The following is a 17,138-nucleotide window of genomic DNA, read 5'->3' as shown; positions in this document are numbered from 1 at the left end:
AGATGCAGTCTCAAATCAGCAACCCCCTTGCAATTATAATTTGCAGGCAGGAACAGAAGCCAGGAAGCATGTGCTCCAAAGTGTATTAGAAGGGATGAGAAAGTGTATCAAAAAGTTAGTTAACTATGAAAAGGTTAAAGGAGTGACCCAAGAAGAAGAAGAAAATCCAGCCCTCTTTCATGGGCAGCTTGTGGAGACTTTTAGGAAGTATACCAACATAGATCCCTCCACTTATGAAACTCAGCCCCTGCTGGGACAACACAACACTTTATTAGTCAGTCCACCCCTGATATTAAATGGAAACTCCAAAGATTACAATTAGCCCTACAAACACCCATGCCCCAACTCCTAGATGTGGCATTTGGAATATTTAATAATCGAGATAAGCTGAGAAGGAAGAGAGAACCCAACATGAGAAAAGACAGGCCAGGGCTCATGCAAAACTGATAGGTGTTGCTGTCAGCCATGCCTTGCAACCTCAGGACAACTCAAGGGGGCCAAGAAAGTCCAACTCTCCATCTGGAGGTAAGACCAACAAGGGGGAATGCTACAAATGTAAGTCAACTGGCCACTGGGCCCAAGATTGCCAGAAAGAGCCCCCCATGCCATGCCCAACCTGCAAACAAATAGGTCACTGGAAGAGGGACTGCCCTCAGTCCCAAAGGAGAAGGGGGACTCCCGCTCCCAAGATGGCCATGCTCGACCACTGAGGTGGGCTGGGGATTCTGGCGGCTCCCCCCCAATGAGATGTCTATCTCCATCGAGGAGCCCTGGGTAGTCCTTGATGTGGCAGGTAAGAAGATTGAATTTTTAATTGATATGGGAGCCACTCACTCTGTCTTAATTTCTCACTCTAGACCTCTTTCCTCCAAAAGCTGTACTGTGACTGGTGTTGATGAAAAGCTTAGCACCCATTACTTTACTGGGCCTCTAACTTGCCAATTTGAGCAGTGGTTGATTTCGCATGCCTTTTTAGTTGTATCTGAGTGTCCCACCCCACTACTGAGAAGAGACCTTCTGAGCTCCCTCAGGGCCATACTCCACTGAGGAGGCCCCGAGCAGCCCCTTATCTTGACTCTGACTAAGACCAACTGGAAGAGCAAGGTCCTATTCCCAGCCATATTCTACAAGCAGTGGACACTTCAGTATGGGACAAAGGAATCCCTGGAAGGGCCATAAATGCCCAACTGCAAGAATTAGCCATAGACCAGAAGCTGCCTACCCTAACAAGAGACAATACCCTATAAAGTTGGAAGTGAAGAAGAGTTTACAACCCCTCATAGATGAATTCTTAATGCATGCCTCTTGGTGCCCTGCCAGTCTCCATGCAATACTTCTATTAGGCTAGTTGTTAAGTCAGATAGGGAATATAGGATGGTACAAGACCTTAGAGCAGTAAATGATGCAGTGGTCCCTATACATCCCCTCATGGCCAATCCTTATAACATATTAGCCCAAACCCCTGAGGACACTAAATGGTTTACTGCACTTGACCTAAAGGATGCCTTTTTTTTGCATCCCAGTTCATCCCTCATCACAATATCTATTTGCCTTCTAGTGGACTAACCCCGACTCAGGCCAAATGCAACAATATACCTGGACAGTATTGCCTCAGGGGTTTTGGGACAGTCCACACTTTTTCACCCAGGCCCTAGGAAAGGAACTAAGGGAAATACACCTGAACGAAGGGGCTATTATACAGTATGTAGATGATATATTAATATGTTGTCCCTCCATGGAGACCTCAGATCAAAATACCATTGAAGTCCTTAATATCCTTGGATCCTGTGGTTACAGAGTCTCTCAGATAAAGGCACAAATCTCAAAGTAAAAAGTTAAATATCTGGGATGTATTATAAACCCTGGAAGTAGACAGTTATCTCCACATAGAAACCAAGCTATATCAGGCCTAAGCACACCAAAGACAAAGAAACATCTCCGTACCTTTTTGGGCATGGCAGGATTTTGTAGAATTTGGATTCCAGGATTCAGGCTAATGGCTAAGCCCCTATATGAAGACACTAAAGGCCCAGATACAGAGCTATTACTTTGGAATGGGGAATAAGAAAAGGCTTTTAATGCTATCAAGCAGGTCCTCACCAGAGCCCCTGCTCTGGGTCTCCCCAATTTGAAAAGCCATTCATCTCGTACGTGGCTGAAAATCAGGGGACAGCTTTTGGTGTCCTTATACAGAATCTAGGGGAAATTCCTCAGTCTATAGGCTACTTTTCCAAGCAACTAGGCTCCATGGCCCAAGGTTGGCCTGGCTGCCTCCAGGCAGTAGCTGCCACTGCTTTATTAGTGGAAGAAGCCAACAAGCTCACCTTTGGACAGCCACTGGAAGTCCAGACCCCTTATTAAGTGCAAGGGATTCTAGATATAAAAGGCCACAATTGGCTAACTGGAGGCCATCTTATTAAGTACCAGGCTTTGCTCCTTGACTCCCCAGAGCTAACCCTCAAAACTTGCCACCCTTTTAATGCCACTACACTAATGTCCGCTGAAAGCCCAGAGCTAACACATTTTTGCCTCAAAACCCTTGACCATGTCTATGCCTATAGGTCTGACCTAACAGACCAGGCCATAGAAAACCCTGAGGAAGAATGGTTAACTGATAGCAGTAGTTTCCTTAAAGATGGAGTTAGGAGGGCAGGGTATGCTGTTGTGAGCATGCATATTGTCATAGAAGCAAAACCTTTGCCACCTAACACCTCAGCCCGAAAGGCTGAACTGATAGCTCTAACCCAAGCCTTAATCCTAGGGGAAGGAAAGATTGTAAATATATACGCCGACTCAGAATATGCCTTCCTTGTTTTACATGACCACACAGCTATCGGCAAAGAGAGAAGACTCCTAAATGCTAGAAATTTCCCTATAAAACATAGGGATGAGATTTTACAGCTCATAGAAGTGGTTCAAAAACCAAAACAGGTAACTGTCATTCACTGCCACGGGCACCAAAAGGGAACTTCTCAAATTTCCCAAGGAAACAACAGGGCAGATCGGGAAGCAAAGAAAGCAGTCTTGATGCCCATAACTGAAATGGCATTAATCCCATCTCTTACCCCTTCTAACGTTATACCCAGGTACTCAACTTCCAAAGAGAACTGGACATGAGACAGAGGAGGAACTAAGGGAATGGATGGCCCATGGCACATAGATCAGAAATTGCTCATACCTCTCTCTGACCAATGGAAAATTATTAAAGGGCTACATGATTCTCGCCATCTGGGGAAAGATGCAATGTCTATAATCGTTTTCCATCTTTTTACAAGGAAAAGGATCCCGGAGACAATTAAAAGAGTTACTTGAGCCTGTGCCTTTTGTGCCACCCATAATCCAGGAGGCAACTTCAAGCCTCCCCTTCTTGTTAACCCAGTCCAGCGATGTAGGACTTAACCAGGAGAGGAATGGCAAATAGATTTCACTCAGATGCTCTCTTTCCAGGGTTTCAAATAATTACTAATCTTTATAGATACTTCTACTGGATGGATAGAGGCCTTCCCTACTAGAACAGAGAAGGCAACTGAAGTGGCTAAGGCTCTCCTAAAGGAAAGTATTCCTAGATTCAGGTTGCTCCGTCACCTTCAGAGTGACAATGGACCTTCATTTGTAGCAAAGATCACTCAACAGCTTAATCAGGCTTTAGGGATTAAATACAACCTCCATTCATCCTGGAGACCACAGTCTTCAGGAAAAGTGGAACAGGCTAATCATACTCTAAAGAAAACCTTGGGCAAAATCCATCAGGAAAGGTCAGAGTCGTGGTATTGCTTGCTGCCAATAGCCCTCTTAAGGGTCAGAGCAGCCTCTAAAAGAACCACTAAGTTAAGCCCGTTTGAAATGACATACAGAAGGATATTCCTTACTCTGGACTTGATAACTGACCCAGAAACCCAGGTTCTTAAATACATTATAAACCTAGGCCAGGTGCAGAGGCTATACAAGAGCATGGCAACAGAGTACGGCCCTCTCCAGATGACAGTCCCAGTCACTCTGTTGTAAAACCTGGAGATTGGGAACTTTTAAAGACCAGGAAAAATGAGTCACCTGGTCATCAGCTACTCCCAAAATGGAGGGGGGGGGTCCTTGCCAAGTCCTGCTGAGCACTCCTACAGCAGTTAAACTCCAGGGGGTCACCAGCTGGGTTCATCTGTCCAGGATTAATCCTGTTTCCACTGATATGTTACAAGAACCTGAAGACCCACATTCCAGCCATTCCTGTGAATCCACCCCTTCCTCTGAGTCTCCACAGGATTCGGAGGACCCAGGAAAGCCTGAAAATTCCAGGTGGATGAATGAATCTCTCCAAGACCTGAAGCTTTTATTTGAAAAGGACAAAAAGACTTCTTAGACCCTAAGCTAAGTACCCATAGCCACTATCTTCCTTCTTGCCTTCCGGTACTCCAATCCACTTACAGAATAATTGATAGGCTCTGGTAGATTTAGATAACTATTGTCTTCTTTGCTCTCACCTTTGCTCTTGGAATTTACTAAACTTCTCTGCCCACGCTAGGTGATTTAAATATGACTCTGACTGGGGCTACTATGAAGCCTTAGCTTTTCTATGCCTATTTCCCTTATTCACAGGATGGATAGCAACTCTGGTTCACATTGCACAAACTCTTGCTTCCTCCACTCTATTGACAGAATGCTGGATTTGTTTACCCTGAGCTAAGTCCATTGTGGACCAGAGCAACCCTCTTGTCCATCCTGTAAGGAATTTTAGCCAAGTTCCTGATGGAAAATGGTCTTCTACCAGAGACCCAAGGCTCAGAACCATAATGTACAGAGTCAGAATTGTTCATTTTCCTACTGAAGAAAATTCTAACGTCTCTTTCCTAACTCTCCCTTTAGCAACAGAAGGAGAATATGAAGTCAAACTGGGAGGATGAAGAACTGGCATTAAAGCATCCCAGCGTTTTATAATGGCCCCCCAAGCCAGAATTCCAGTTACTTATTTGTGCTCAAACTCTAACTTGCTACACAAAGGAAGAATGATCCACACAGGAGAAGCAGATAGCAGGACAGATGTGAATGGAACGGGTTGGATTTGTAGCTGGAGAAATTTTCCATAACAATAGAATTGGATGGCTAAGTCTTTTTTATAAAAAAAAAAAAAAAACCCATCTTTATTGGAGTATAATTGCTTTACAATTTTGTGTTAATTTCTGCTGTATAACAAAGTGAATTAGCTGTATGTACACATATATCCCCATATCCTCTCCCTCTTGAACCTCCCTCCCACCCTCCCTATGCCACCCCTCTAGGTGGTCACAAAGCACCGAGCTGATCTCCCTGTGTGATGCAGCTGCTTCCCACTAGCTATCTGTTTTATGTTTGGTAGTGTATATATGTCCATGCCACTCTCTCACTTTGTCCCAGTTTACCCTTCCCCCCTCTGGATGCCTAGGTTTTAAAACTTTGGGTGAGTTAGTCTACTGTGCCCTGCCAGGATACGTTTTCATATGTCAGGTAGATAAAAAACCATGCACCACTAATTGCCTACAAAATAACTCCATGCCCACACAGTGTATGCTGGGAACCTTGATTACCCCTTTCTTAATCCACTCCTTAAACGAATCCAAGCACTGGGCCACTTCATTAAAACTGTTCACTCAATTAACTCGAGATTTACCTGGTGGCATCCCAGATGGAGATGCCTATTTCTTTTGGTATACATTATTACCATGGTGGGGAGTAGCCGCCCACCAACATGTCCTTCAAAACTTGTCTCATACTCTTACTGCCATAGGTAACAATACTGCTAACTCTCTCACTAATTTACAGAAGTCTCTAGATTTGCTGGTCAAAGTGGTACTTGACAACCTACTGGCCCTGGATTATCTGTTGGCAGAACAAGGAGGGGTACGTGCAGTTGCCAACACTTCTTGCTGCACATACATTAACACCTCTTCCCAGGTAGAGACTAACATTGAGAAAATTCGACAACAAGCCACCTGGTTTCAGCAGACAATTAACCACCAATCCTCGCTATTATGGGCAGGAAAATTGAAAACTGGTTCTCCAGCTTGTTTTCCTGGATCCCACAAGATATTAAAACCTTTCTAATGCACTGTGATAATCTAAGTGGGAAGGAAGTCCAAAAAGGGAGGGGATATCTGTATGGGTATGGCTGATTCATTTTGTTGTGCAGTGGAGGCTAACACAACATTGTAAAGCAACCATACTCCAATAAAAATTAATAAAAAAAGAAAAGGATTTTAAAAATGTAACAGGAAGTGGCTTTAAAAGTAAAAGTATAGTAATATTCTTAAAAAGAAATTAAAAATAGAATTAATATTAGATTCTAATTAAGTTCACTTAAAAGATAAATTAAATTAATTAATTAATTAATTTTTTGGTATACACAGTTGTTTCCTTTATTGGTTCTAGTAATTATAATTACATGTATTCCTTAGAATTCTTTAATTTTTTTTTTTTTTTTTTTTTGCAGTACGCGGGCCTCTCACTGTTGTGGCCTCTCCCATTGCAGAGCACAGGCTCCGGACGCGCAGGCTCAGCGGCCATGGCTCACGGGCCTAGCCTCTCTGTGGCATGTGGGATCTTCCCGGACCGGGGCATGAACCCATGTCCCCTGCATCAGCAGGCGGACTCTCAACCACTGTGTCACCAAGGAAGCCCAAGAATTCTTTAATCTTAAAAACTTTAATTATTAGTGATATCTAAGAATTAAGCAATTGTGAACTGTCATGCCTTCCTATACCAGCATTCTTCTTTTTAAATTAATTTTTATTGGAGTATGGTTGCTTTACAATGTGGTGTAAAAATAAAATCATGAACCAAAGAAAAAGAACCTCTCTGATGGGAGGTTTCCATTTTCTTATAACCTTCCTTGTTTCAGCCATACTGATTTATGTTATATTTTGCCTAGTGTTCTGTTGTCTTCCATACTGTTGCAAATCTGCAACCAAGACCTTTCAGTCCAAGAAGGAGACCTGGAACCAACAGGTGCAGAACTTCCATTTTAGAAATAGAGAAATATACTAAAATTTTAAGCCTGAGATTAACAAACATATGCTGACCTTGTATAACCAGCTTCCTACCCTTGCTTGAGTCTCTGATTATAGTAGTCTTTTACTAGTCTTTAGCCCCTGCTTCTCTAATCTAATTATTTAGTTTGTTTTCTCTAGGGCATCACAGGACAATGGTGTTGCAGGGACTCCAACCACTCCCCACAGCCAATCCTGCCGAAATAACAACAGAAATCACCCTGGGGCCCCTTAATGAGACAGGGCAAGAGTTCTGTGACCCCAACTAGGTAGGGTCTACAAGACCCTTGCCAGCCTGAAGAAGCTATGGAAGATAGACCTTTGTCCTTCATCTTCCCCATAAATATTTCTTGGGGGCTATGTCTCTCATGGGGTATTTGAGGCAGGAGGTAGATACCCCCCAGGGTAAGCAATTGGAGATTCAATACCTGTGGACGATACTCCAAGATGAGAATAGCAGGACAGTTGAGAGAGGAGGCTGGGCCCTGCCCAGATAGAAGATAAGAGACCACATAGTTCTCATTCTCAAAGTCAGGGAGATCTCCCCAACTAGAAAGGTCCTTGGAGGTCAAAAGGGAAGTGCTGCCAAACTACCCATAGCCCTCTTGGGTGGAATCCATCTTGGTGCACACATTGGAAGGATCCTGAGGTATACCAAATACAGACTCTGAACCAGGCAAATCAAAATGATTGGCCAAAGGAAACCCAGAAGAAATGCCCCATATAAGTGATTTAAACTACCATGAGGGTGTTACTCTCTTTCTGAGTCCGCCCCTGTGTCTATCCACATGTACTGTCTCTTTTGTCTTCTAACAAATACTTTACTTGTTTCACTACTTTCCATCTTTGTGGGAATTCTTTTCTGCAAAGCTGAAAGGCCAGGGCCACTGGTCTAGTGGCTAGGATTTGGTGCTTTCACTGCCACAACCTGACCTCTATCTCTGACCAGGAACCAAAACCCTGCTTCAAGTCACTGCACACTGAGGTCACTTGAGATCAGAAGGAATGGGAGAGGAGGGGAGGGATGGAGAGAGGAGAAGTTAGGAGGCCATGTCTATTTCCCCAGAGAGACAGCTCAGCCCCAGTCCTAGTGCACAAGCTGTCCTGTACTCAAACAGGACAGCGAGGGTGGCTGGCTTACCTGAGGATGAGAAGGTGAAGATGCTTGGCACCATGCCTACAAAAGAGAGGGGGACTGTGTTGGTAAGAGACTGATCTATTACATTCCTAGGTACTCTGGGGCTCCCTGGCCTCTCAGTCACCTCCTCCAAAATAAACCCCAAAATCCTGAGCTCAGCATTTGTCTTTTCTAGTATCTAGTCCCTGCCTAGCTCTCCAGGCTCCTCTGCATGCTCCAGCCCAACTGAACTGACTATTCTTATGAGTGCCCTGCCTTATCTTGCTAGTGACCCTTTGCTTCTGTTTTTTCCTGCCACCTGGAATGTTCTCCTTCCTTTAGCTACTACAGATCAATTTCTAGTTATTCTTCCAGGCCAACTCAAATGTTATTTTCTCTTGCTCTCTGCCTGTGGTAGGTAGAATTCTAAGATGTCCCCCAAGATTCCCCAGTATACACACCCTGTAAAATCCTCAGGGTGTGATATGGTGAGTTATCACTCCCATAAATAGGTCATGTTATGTGGTGCAGTTGATGAAATAAGGAGATTATCGAAGTGGGCATGACCTAATCACATGAGCCCTTTAAATCTTGGTCTGGAGATCAGAGGCAGAGATGTCAGAGGGATTTGAAGTATGAGAAGGATTTAACAAGAGGGATATTCTCCATGGCTGTCTTTGGAAGATGGACGGGGCCACGTGGCAAGGAATGCAGGAAGCCTCTAGAAGCTGAGAGTGACTGCTAGCCAACAATCAGAAAAAACCAAAATAAACAAAGAAAACAAAACCCCCCCCAAAATATCCCACAGCGATCTCAGTCTTAATACAAAGAACTGAATTCTGCAAACAAACTGAACGAATGTGGAAGACGATGAGAACTCAGTCTGATAGACACCCTGATTTTAGTTTTATGAAATCCTGAGCAGGGAACCTAACTAACTCTAGCCTAGACTTCTGGCCCATAGAACGGTGAGATAATTAATGGGAGTGTTTTAAGCTACTAAGTGTGGTAATTTATTACGTAGCAATGGAAAATTAATACATTGCCCCTCCTCTGGGCTCACACAATGCCTCTGAAAATTCTAACTGAATGAAAATGAAAGCTCAGGCATCTTTGTCAGGGGAGCTCTTTGTTCACCTTTTGCTAGCCCTGCAGAACTTCCCCGAGATTCCATGCTGTCTCCAGGTCCTTCCAGGATCTCCTCAGAATTGCTGTCCCAATGCGGATTTTCTGCCAAGTGTAAAAGAAATAAGAGAAATCCTTCACACTCTGAGGGCAAAGATATCCTCGGCCCACCAAAGGGGAGACTCTCCTTCTGACCAGGAGAGTCTTCACTGGCTTCCCAATCTGACCTGCACATTGCCAAGACTGAGACCTTATGTTCTGCATAGCACCTTAGTCTTTCAAGCTCAGTTATGTTCAAAATTCTTCCTTATAGCATTTATGCATGCATTCATGTGATCATTTATTTATTCATTCAGGCACTGTTCAAGCATCAGTGATATGGTGGTGAAAAAGTCAGTCATGATTTCTGACCTGGTGAAGCTCATATTTTGGTTGGGAAGGCAGGCATGAATGAAATTATAATTACCAATGGTGACAAATGCTATAAGAAAAAAGAACAGATTGATGGAGGGAGCTGCAGATCCTTGATGTAGTCTGGGGCAGTAGGAAGGGGTGAGAAGGACATTTGACCTGAGATTTAAGGCATGAGATGGAGTTTGAGTGGCAGTGGAAGAGATGAGGGTGGTAGGCAGGGAGCCGGGCAAGGCAGGTCAGAGCAATTTTCAAGCAGGGGGAACAGCTTGGAAGAGGTCCCTGAATGGAGGCAGGGATGGGGGTAAGGCCCACTGGAGGAACAGGAGGCCATTGGGGCTTGAGTTCAGAGGGTGAGTGGGAGAAGGTGAGGTCAGAGAGGTATGGGATAGAGGGCAGATCATGCAGGGCCTTGAAGCTCATAAAGAGGACTTTGGATTTTATTCTAGGGATGATAGGAAACCCTTGAGATGAGTTAAGTAGGGAAGGGACATGAAGTGATCTATGTTTTTAAACGATCGCTTTGGGCTTCCCTGGTGGCGCAGTGGTTAGGAATCTGCCTGCCAATGCAGAGGACACGGGTTCGAGCCCTGGTCCGGGAGGATCCCACATGCCGCAGAGCAGCTAAGCCCGTGCGCCACAACTACTGAGTCTGTGCTCTAGAGCCTGCGAGCCACAACTAATGAGCCTGCATGCCACAACTACTGAAGCTCATACACCTAGAACCCGTGCTCCACAACAAGAGAGGCCACCACAATGAGAAGCCCATGCACCGCAATGAGGAGTGGTCTCTGCTAGCAGCAGCTAGAGAGAGCCCGCGTGCAGCAACAAAGACCCAACACAGCCAAAAATAAAAATAAAATAAAATACATAAATTTATATTTAAAAAATGATACCTTCAGCTGCTGGGGGAGAATGGCCAAGAGAATATCTCAAGAGAGGAAGCAAGAAAACCAGTGAGGAGGCTGGAACAGTTTTGTTGATGAGGCACAATGGTAGTCTGCCCTAGGATAGTGACAGTTGGGGTAGTGAGAAGTGGGTGCATTTGACAAACATATCAAAGATAACAGTGTCAGGAATTGAAGATGGATGGGATATTGGGAGGGAGGGTGGTGAAGGAGAGGGGTACATCAAGGATGTCATGCCCAAATTTCTATCTCAATGACTTATTGCCACCACCAACTGGTTCTAATCCTGCCCTACAAGGTCACCCTAGGAAATGTCACTCCTCTCAGGAAGGCAAATAGTGCAGAGGTGAATCACATTCAGCATGGGGCCAGATTATGTAGGTTCAAATCTCTTACTAGCTATGTGATGTGGAACAAGTTACTTCACTTCTCTGTGCTTCAGTTTCCCCATGAGTAAAATGCAGATATTAAGAGTGTTTTGGTGAGGATCAAATGAGGACTACAAGTACAATATGTAGAGCAGTACCTGCACATAGGAAGAGCTAAAAAATGTAAACTGTTATTATTTCACAGTCTTTGGGAAATTTAAAGACAACTATCATCATCTTCCCCAATTTTTATATCCCTTTCATTAAGCAGGGCTGTTCATAGAGCACAAAAGAACGAATTAGAGCTGACTAGCCCAGTGATGCTCCAATTTATAACCCCACATCTCTTCTCTGCTTGGGAAGCATGAGCAATTCTCTTGTCCAACAAAGCAAATGTCAAAGCCATAGCTTGGCCAGTTCATTTCTGTGCATTCCCCAGTCTTAACATCCCTTCTCTCCCAGGGCCTCTAATTCTGTGCCTATGTGCTGAGGCCCAGAGAAGTTAAGTAGCTGGTTCAAAGTCTCAAAGTAAGCAAGCAAGCAGCTTGAATCACAAGAATCTGCACAAGCTTAGTATACTTCTAGTTCCTGGCTCTCTATATTCATACTGCCCCCCCTTGTGGCTTGACCTCTTGCCCATGGCACTCACCATCTTTGTCAGGAATGAGGAAGGTATAGAAAGCTGGTGGGTTCAAGGACTCCACAAATTTGGACTCCTCCATTGACTCAGACAGCAGCTGTAGCTCCTTAAGGATAAGGAACAGGCTGACCGCCTCAGGGAGGGTGCTAGAAGGCATCAAGACTGGCAGGTTTGGGGGGTTGCCTTCTGGCATAGGCCTGGAGCTGTTGGGTAGGCCCATCATCGGGACTCCTGACACAGATGGTCCCAGAAGTTTCCTGGTGCATTGGGGCTCGGGCAACAGGTCATGCTGATGCCAGAGCCTTCCAGGGGCCAGCAGAGAGGGCAGGGTGGGGTGAAAGAGAGTAGGGAGGGGTTCTCCAAGGACAGAAATTGTCATGGAACTGCTGGGACTTGTAGGACTTGAGATAGTGCTCGGAAGTATGCTAAGGCTCTGAGGAGGTGGGGACCTGAGTTTGTCAGGCCTGGGGGGTAATGAGATTTTGGGTTTATTGGGGATCATTGTCTTAGGTTTGGAAAGTAATAAGCTTAGGGGAGTTTGATGAGGAGGGGCACTAGGTTTAAGAGGTGATGGGATTTTAGGGGTCTTGGGTAAGAGGATCCCAGGTCTAGGGTACGGTAGGTTGTTTGGGATCTTAGGAGCAGGAACCCTTGCTCTGGTGTGTGATGAGTATTTGACAATCTGATGTGTGGAGACTCCAGCCCTGGGCTGTGACAGGCATTTGGGTGACTGTGATGTAAGTACCCCAGGTTGGGGGTGTGATGGGACATCTAGTTTAGGTTGTGATGGAGAACCAGGTTTGGAATGCAGCAGAGTAACATGTTTCATAGAGCCAGCTTTGGGCTGGGCTGGGGTGCTAGGATTCAGAGGTGGGACTTGTGTCTTGGAATTCATGGGTAATAGGGTACCAGAATTCTGATGTAATGGCGTACTGGGCTTCAGAACAATAGGCCACCAGAATTTGAGAGCACAATGGCAGCAGGAGGTATCCTAAATGTTGGCTGAGCCAAGTTGCCAGAACCCTGTTGTGCTGGAATTTGGGGCTTTGGGTGTGCGAGAGTGGATGGGGTACTAGGGCTCTGACCCACTGGCTCCAACTCCTTGGAACTGGGCAGGAGTAGTTGAAGATAAGTAGAACTTTGGTTTCACAAGCCTTGATTTGGGAGAAACCTTGGGAACAAAGGCTGGTTGGGCTGTGCCTGCCCTTAGGCCATGACTGCTGGTGGTTGAGGGCAAGATGGTGCCTAGTCCATCTGCGGTGAAAGTCTGTTTCCTGACTTCTTCAGTGGCTTCTTTGGGCTGCACCATGACCAGTGAAGTCAGAGGTGTGACAAAATCTTATTCAAAGGACAGGTTGAGGACTTTAGCAGCCAGCAGGTGGTGAGTGCTGGCATCGTGAGCTTGGAAGTGTGCCTCCAGCAGATCTCCAAAGGTGATGTCGGCCCAGAGGCAGTGTATGAAGTGGGCTACATTGGGGGCTGGGTCCCCTGGGCAACCAAAGACCTTCTGGCTGCTGTTGGTGGCCACCTCACTGTGGCAGGCCATGAGAAGCTGACCCCTGGGGCCACAGGTTGCCAGGTAGATGTCCAGTTCCTGCTTGCCTGGTTGCACTTGGCCTGCCACCACCAGCTCTGAACCACCAAAGTAGTTGGGGGAAAAGGCCCAAGAGGAGGCCCCAATCAAGCCACCCAGGTAGTCCAGATGCACATCTACCAGCAGAGGCATAGAGATCTCTTCATAAGGCCCTCCAGCTATAGGGCTGTGTTCATGTCCTCATATATGCACCAGGCTGCTCCTTGGTTCTCCAGGGACAAGCGACGCAGCAGTGGGAAGTCAGCATCATCCCCAAAGGCCAAGCTGACCTTGGGACACTCTGTTCTACAGTGCCTGACGGATGTTGGAGAGGATCACACTGGGAGTCGTCACTCCAGCCATCGGCTCCCCATCTGTCAGGAAGATAATGAGAGGGATCCTCCCCACACTGGGGCCCCTTCCAGGCTCCTGGTTGCTATGGTTCAGCACTGAAGCAGCTGCCAGCAGAGCTGCATTGATGTCAGTCCCTAATTGGAGAGCAGACTGTGAAACCATGTTTTCTAGTAACTTCTACCCCCATTGGACACACGGGGTACCTCACCAACCTCTCAGGCTCAGTCATATCTCCTTATCATTGCTCACACTGTTTCCGCTGCTTATTCTTCCCAAATCCCCACCCCCACACAGGCTCCCTGACATCTGACAGTGGGGCCCACATGTCCTTGGTTTTTATCACTCCCTGTCTCAGACTGCTCTGACTGTTTCCTGGGGGGATGTCTCATTCTCTAGTCAGATTGGCAGATCCCCAAGGATAGCATCTCCACCTCCATGCTACAGGGGAAAAAAGGGCTGAGTTGTCAGGAGGCGGTAGGTGGAGGAGACTTCAGTAATCGTCTGAGAGAGGATTGATCAGAAGCCAAAATCAGGGCAGCAGCTTGCTCAAATACTTAGAAATAAATATCTAGATTATTGATAAAAAATAAAACAAAAGTTTCAGCAAATTCTTTTGAGTATGTGCTTTAAAGAGGAGGAAATTCAGCCCCAAAGAGGAATGTGTCCTAAAATACATGGAGATTTAGCTGTGCTCTTTCCACTAGGCAAAGAAACACAGAAGGACAAAGGTACATATTTGTGTAAAGTGTAACAGTGATATTTCAGACATTATGAGAGGTGAAATGATGGGTGCATGAAGGGAGGGTTTTAAGAATTTCCCATGTCATCACAGCCTGCCAATTTGGGTGGGTAGGTCTAACACTGCCAGCAGCTTCCATGTGCCCCAGGTAGTCCTTGGCACTGTGGACATTCTGGATGGTGGCCTGGATGGAGCCTCTGGCTTTCCAGACACTAACTGTGTCAGAAAAAGAGATGATGTTGAAGTAGTCTCTGGCTGGCAGGTTACGAAGGATCACACTCATGGCCTTTTTAGTCTGTGGGATATAGATGATGTGAAGGAGATGGACCAAGACTTGAGGTCTTGTTCAAGACTGAAAGCCTCTTTCTATACAAGATACTGAGGTCTAAGTGTTGTATGTTTTTTAAACATCTTTATTGAAGTATAATTGCTTTACAATGGTGTGTTAGTTTCTGCTTTTGTTGTATGGTTTTAATGCTCTCTGACTCCAGCACTTTAAGTCTAGAATTCTTAGGTCAAAATGCTCTATAGGCTCTAATGGCTCAAAGCCTAGAATAGTACTGTCCAATGGTAACTGCTAGCCACATGTAGTTATTTAAATGTAAATGTAAGTTAGTTAAAATTAAAGAAAAAGTTAAAATTCTGTTTCTCCATTTGCAGTAGCCATATTTCAAGGGTTCAATAACTTCATGTGGCCAGTAGCTACTGTACTGGACACTGTTTAGAACATTTCCATCATCAAAAAAGTTCTACTGGAGAGTGGTGGTCTAGAAGGTTCAAGTTCTATGCTTTCAGAGAGCTAGGATTCATTTGTCCTATGGTTTCTGAACCTATGATCAAGGATTCAATGATTCGAGGGCCCTAAATTTTAAGAGCTTTACAACTCCAGGTATTTATAGCTACCTTTCAATGACTTTGCATGATTTGGTTCTCTGTTCTCTCTAATCTGTTCTTCTACCTCAATTTCTGTTTCTTCCAGGCTGGAAGAAACCTCCTGATAACCTAGATTCCATTTTGTCTCCACAATTTTGTCCTTTACTTATTCATATCATCATAGTTCCTTCAGTTGCTCTTTCTCTGGGCAGCCCTTCCTTGATTGCCTAGTCTGATCCATGCCCTTCGCACCCAGATATTCCCTGTCCCACACTATTTTCTGACTGTCTTATGTGGAATATTTTCATTCTCCATACAGATCTTGAGTCCTCTGAGAACAGGGCTTAGATCGCTACTTCCTCTTGGCTCCCTTCTCCATGACAATATTTAGTATAGGGCTACGCTCAGGGAATACAGTATGTAGGTTCTAGTATTACGGTACCATTTATAGGATACTTGCTATGTTCCTGGCACTGTACTTTAGATGCATCAGCTCATTTCATCTTCACAGCAACACAATGAAGGAGGTACTAATATTATCCTCATTTTACAAGAGATGACATTAAGGCTCAGAGAGTGGAGTGGCTAGCTCAAGGTCACACAGCTAGTCATTGATGGACCAGGGACTCAAATCTGTATTTTGGAGGTGGTAAGTCCAGTGATTTTAAGTATTCACCTTCAACCTTTTATAGAGGTGTGGATTCTAGAAACCACAGGAAGGACATTTGTGGCTTGCCTTTCTCTACATCTTAAACTGGTAGAAGATGCCTTGAATGCTTTTAAGTGGATCAGAATCTTTCCTGCCATAAGATGAACTCAGGGGATAGGTCACACATTCTGGGATCAGGAGCTGAGCACCAGGGACTTCCCTGGTGGTCCAGTGGCTAAGACTCCACACCCCCAATACAGGGGGCCCCAGTTCAATCCCAGGTCAGGGAACTAGATCCCACATGTCGCAACTAAGAGTTCTCATGCGGCAACGAAGATCCTGCATGCTGCAACTAAAAAAAAAAAAAAGATCCCACATGCTGCAGCTAAAAATATCCTGCATGCCACAATGAAGATTCCACACACTGCAACTAAGACCTGGAGCAGCCAAATAAATAAATAAATAAATAAATATTTTTTTCAAAAAAGGAGCTGAGCACCATACTCCTGCTTCCATTGAGAGGGCTGACACATAAAGGATGGCCTTCCCTGAGAATATCCTGTTATCCAGGGACAGATTACGTTTTTAAAAGTATGTTGTTTAATCTCCTATTACTTTGAGATTTTCCAGCTATCTTTCTGTTGCTGATTTCTAGTTTTATTCCATTTAGTCTGAGAGCATACTTTGTATGATTTATCTTATTTTAAATTTGTTAAGGTGTGTTTTATGGCCCACAATATAGTCTATCTTGGCAAATGTTCCACGTGAGCTTGGGGCAAATGTGTATTGTGCTGTTGTTGGATGAAGTGTTGTGTAGATGTTAGTTATATTCAATTAAATGATGGTGCTGTTCAGTTCCACAATGTCCTTATGGATTTTCTGCCTGTTGGATATGTCCATTTCTGATATAGGGAAGTTGAAGTCTCCAACTATAATAGTGGATTTGTCCATTTATCCTTGCAGTTCTATCAATTTTTGCCTCATGTATGTTGACACTTTAATGTTAGGTGCATGCATATTAAGGATTATTATGTCTTCTTGGAGAATCAACCCTTTTACCATAATATAATGTACCTTTTAATCCCTGACAATTTACTTGCTCTGAAGTGTACTTGGTCTGAAATTAATATAGCTGTTCCAGCTTCCTTTTGGTTAGTGTTAGCATGGTATATGTTCTTTGCATCCCATTACTTTTATCTGTGTCTTTATATTTAAAATGGGCTTCTTGTAGAAAACATAGTTGGTTTTTGTTTTGTTTTAATTGACACTGACAGCTTCCGTGGTTTTTTTTAATTTTTAAAATTTTGTTATGGTAAGAACACTTAACATGAGATCTAGCCTTTAAAATTTTGAAGCCACTTTTAAGTT

At 44.6% G+C, this 17,138-nt stretch overlaps 1 protein-coding gene across 1 annotated transcript in view; it reads right to left on the bottom strand.

The window, feature by feature from the left end:
- Positions 1 to 17,138, bottom strand: part of ITIH6 (inter-alpha-trypsin inhibitor heavy chain family member 6) — a 42,148-nt gene that overhangs the window by 5,644 nt on the left and 19,366 nt on the right. The window contains 8 exon segments of the mRNA XM_059049738.1: positions 8,155 to 8,190; positions 9,268 to 9,360; positions 11,592 to 12,527; positions 12,530 to 12,693; positions 12,695 to 13,325; positions 13,328 to 13,448; positions 13,450 to 13,643; positions 14,372 to 14,543. Of these exon segments, the coding sequence (XP_058905721.1) occupies positions 8,155 to 8,190; positions 9,268 to 9,360; positions 11,592 to 12,527; positions 12,530 to 12,693; positions 12,695 to 13,325; positions 13,328 to 13,448; positions 13,450 to 13,643; positions 14,372 to 14,543 (2,347 nt within the window).

Source organism: Kogia breviceps, chromosome X, assembly GCF_026419965.1.
Source record: "Kogia breviceps isolate mKogBre1 chromosome X, mKogBre1 haplotype 1, whole genome shotgun sequence".
Lineage (NCBI taxonomy): Eukaryota > Metazoa > Chordata > Mammalia > Artiodactyla > Physeteridae > Kogia > Kogia breviceps.
The sequence above is the reverse complement of the archived record's forward strand: the minus strand, read 5'-3'. Positions and strand labels throughout refer to the sequence as shown.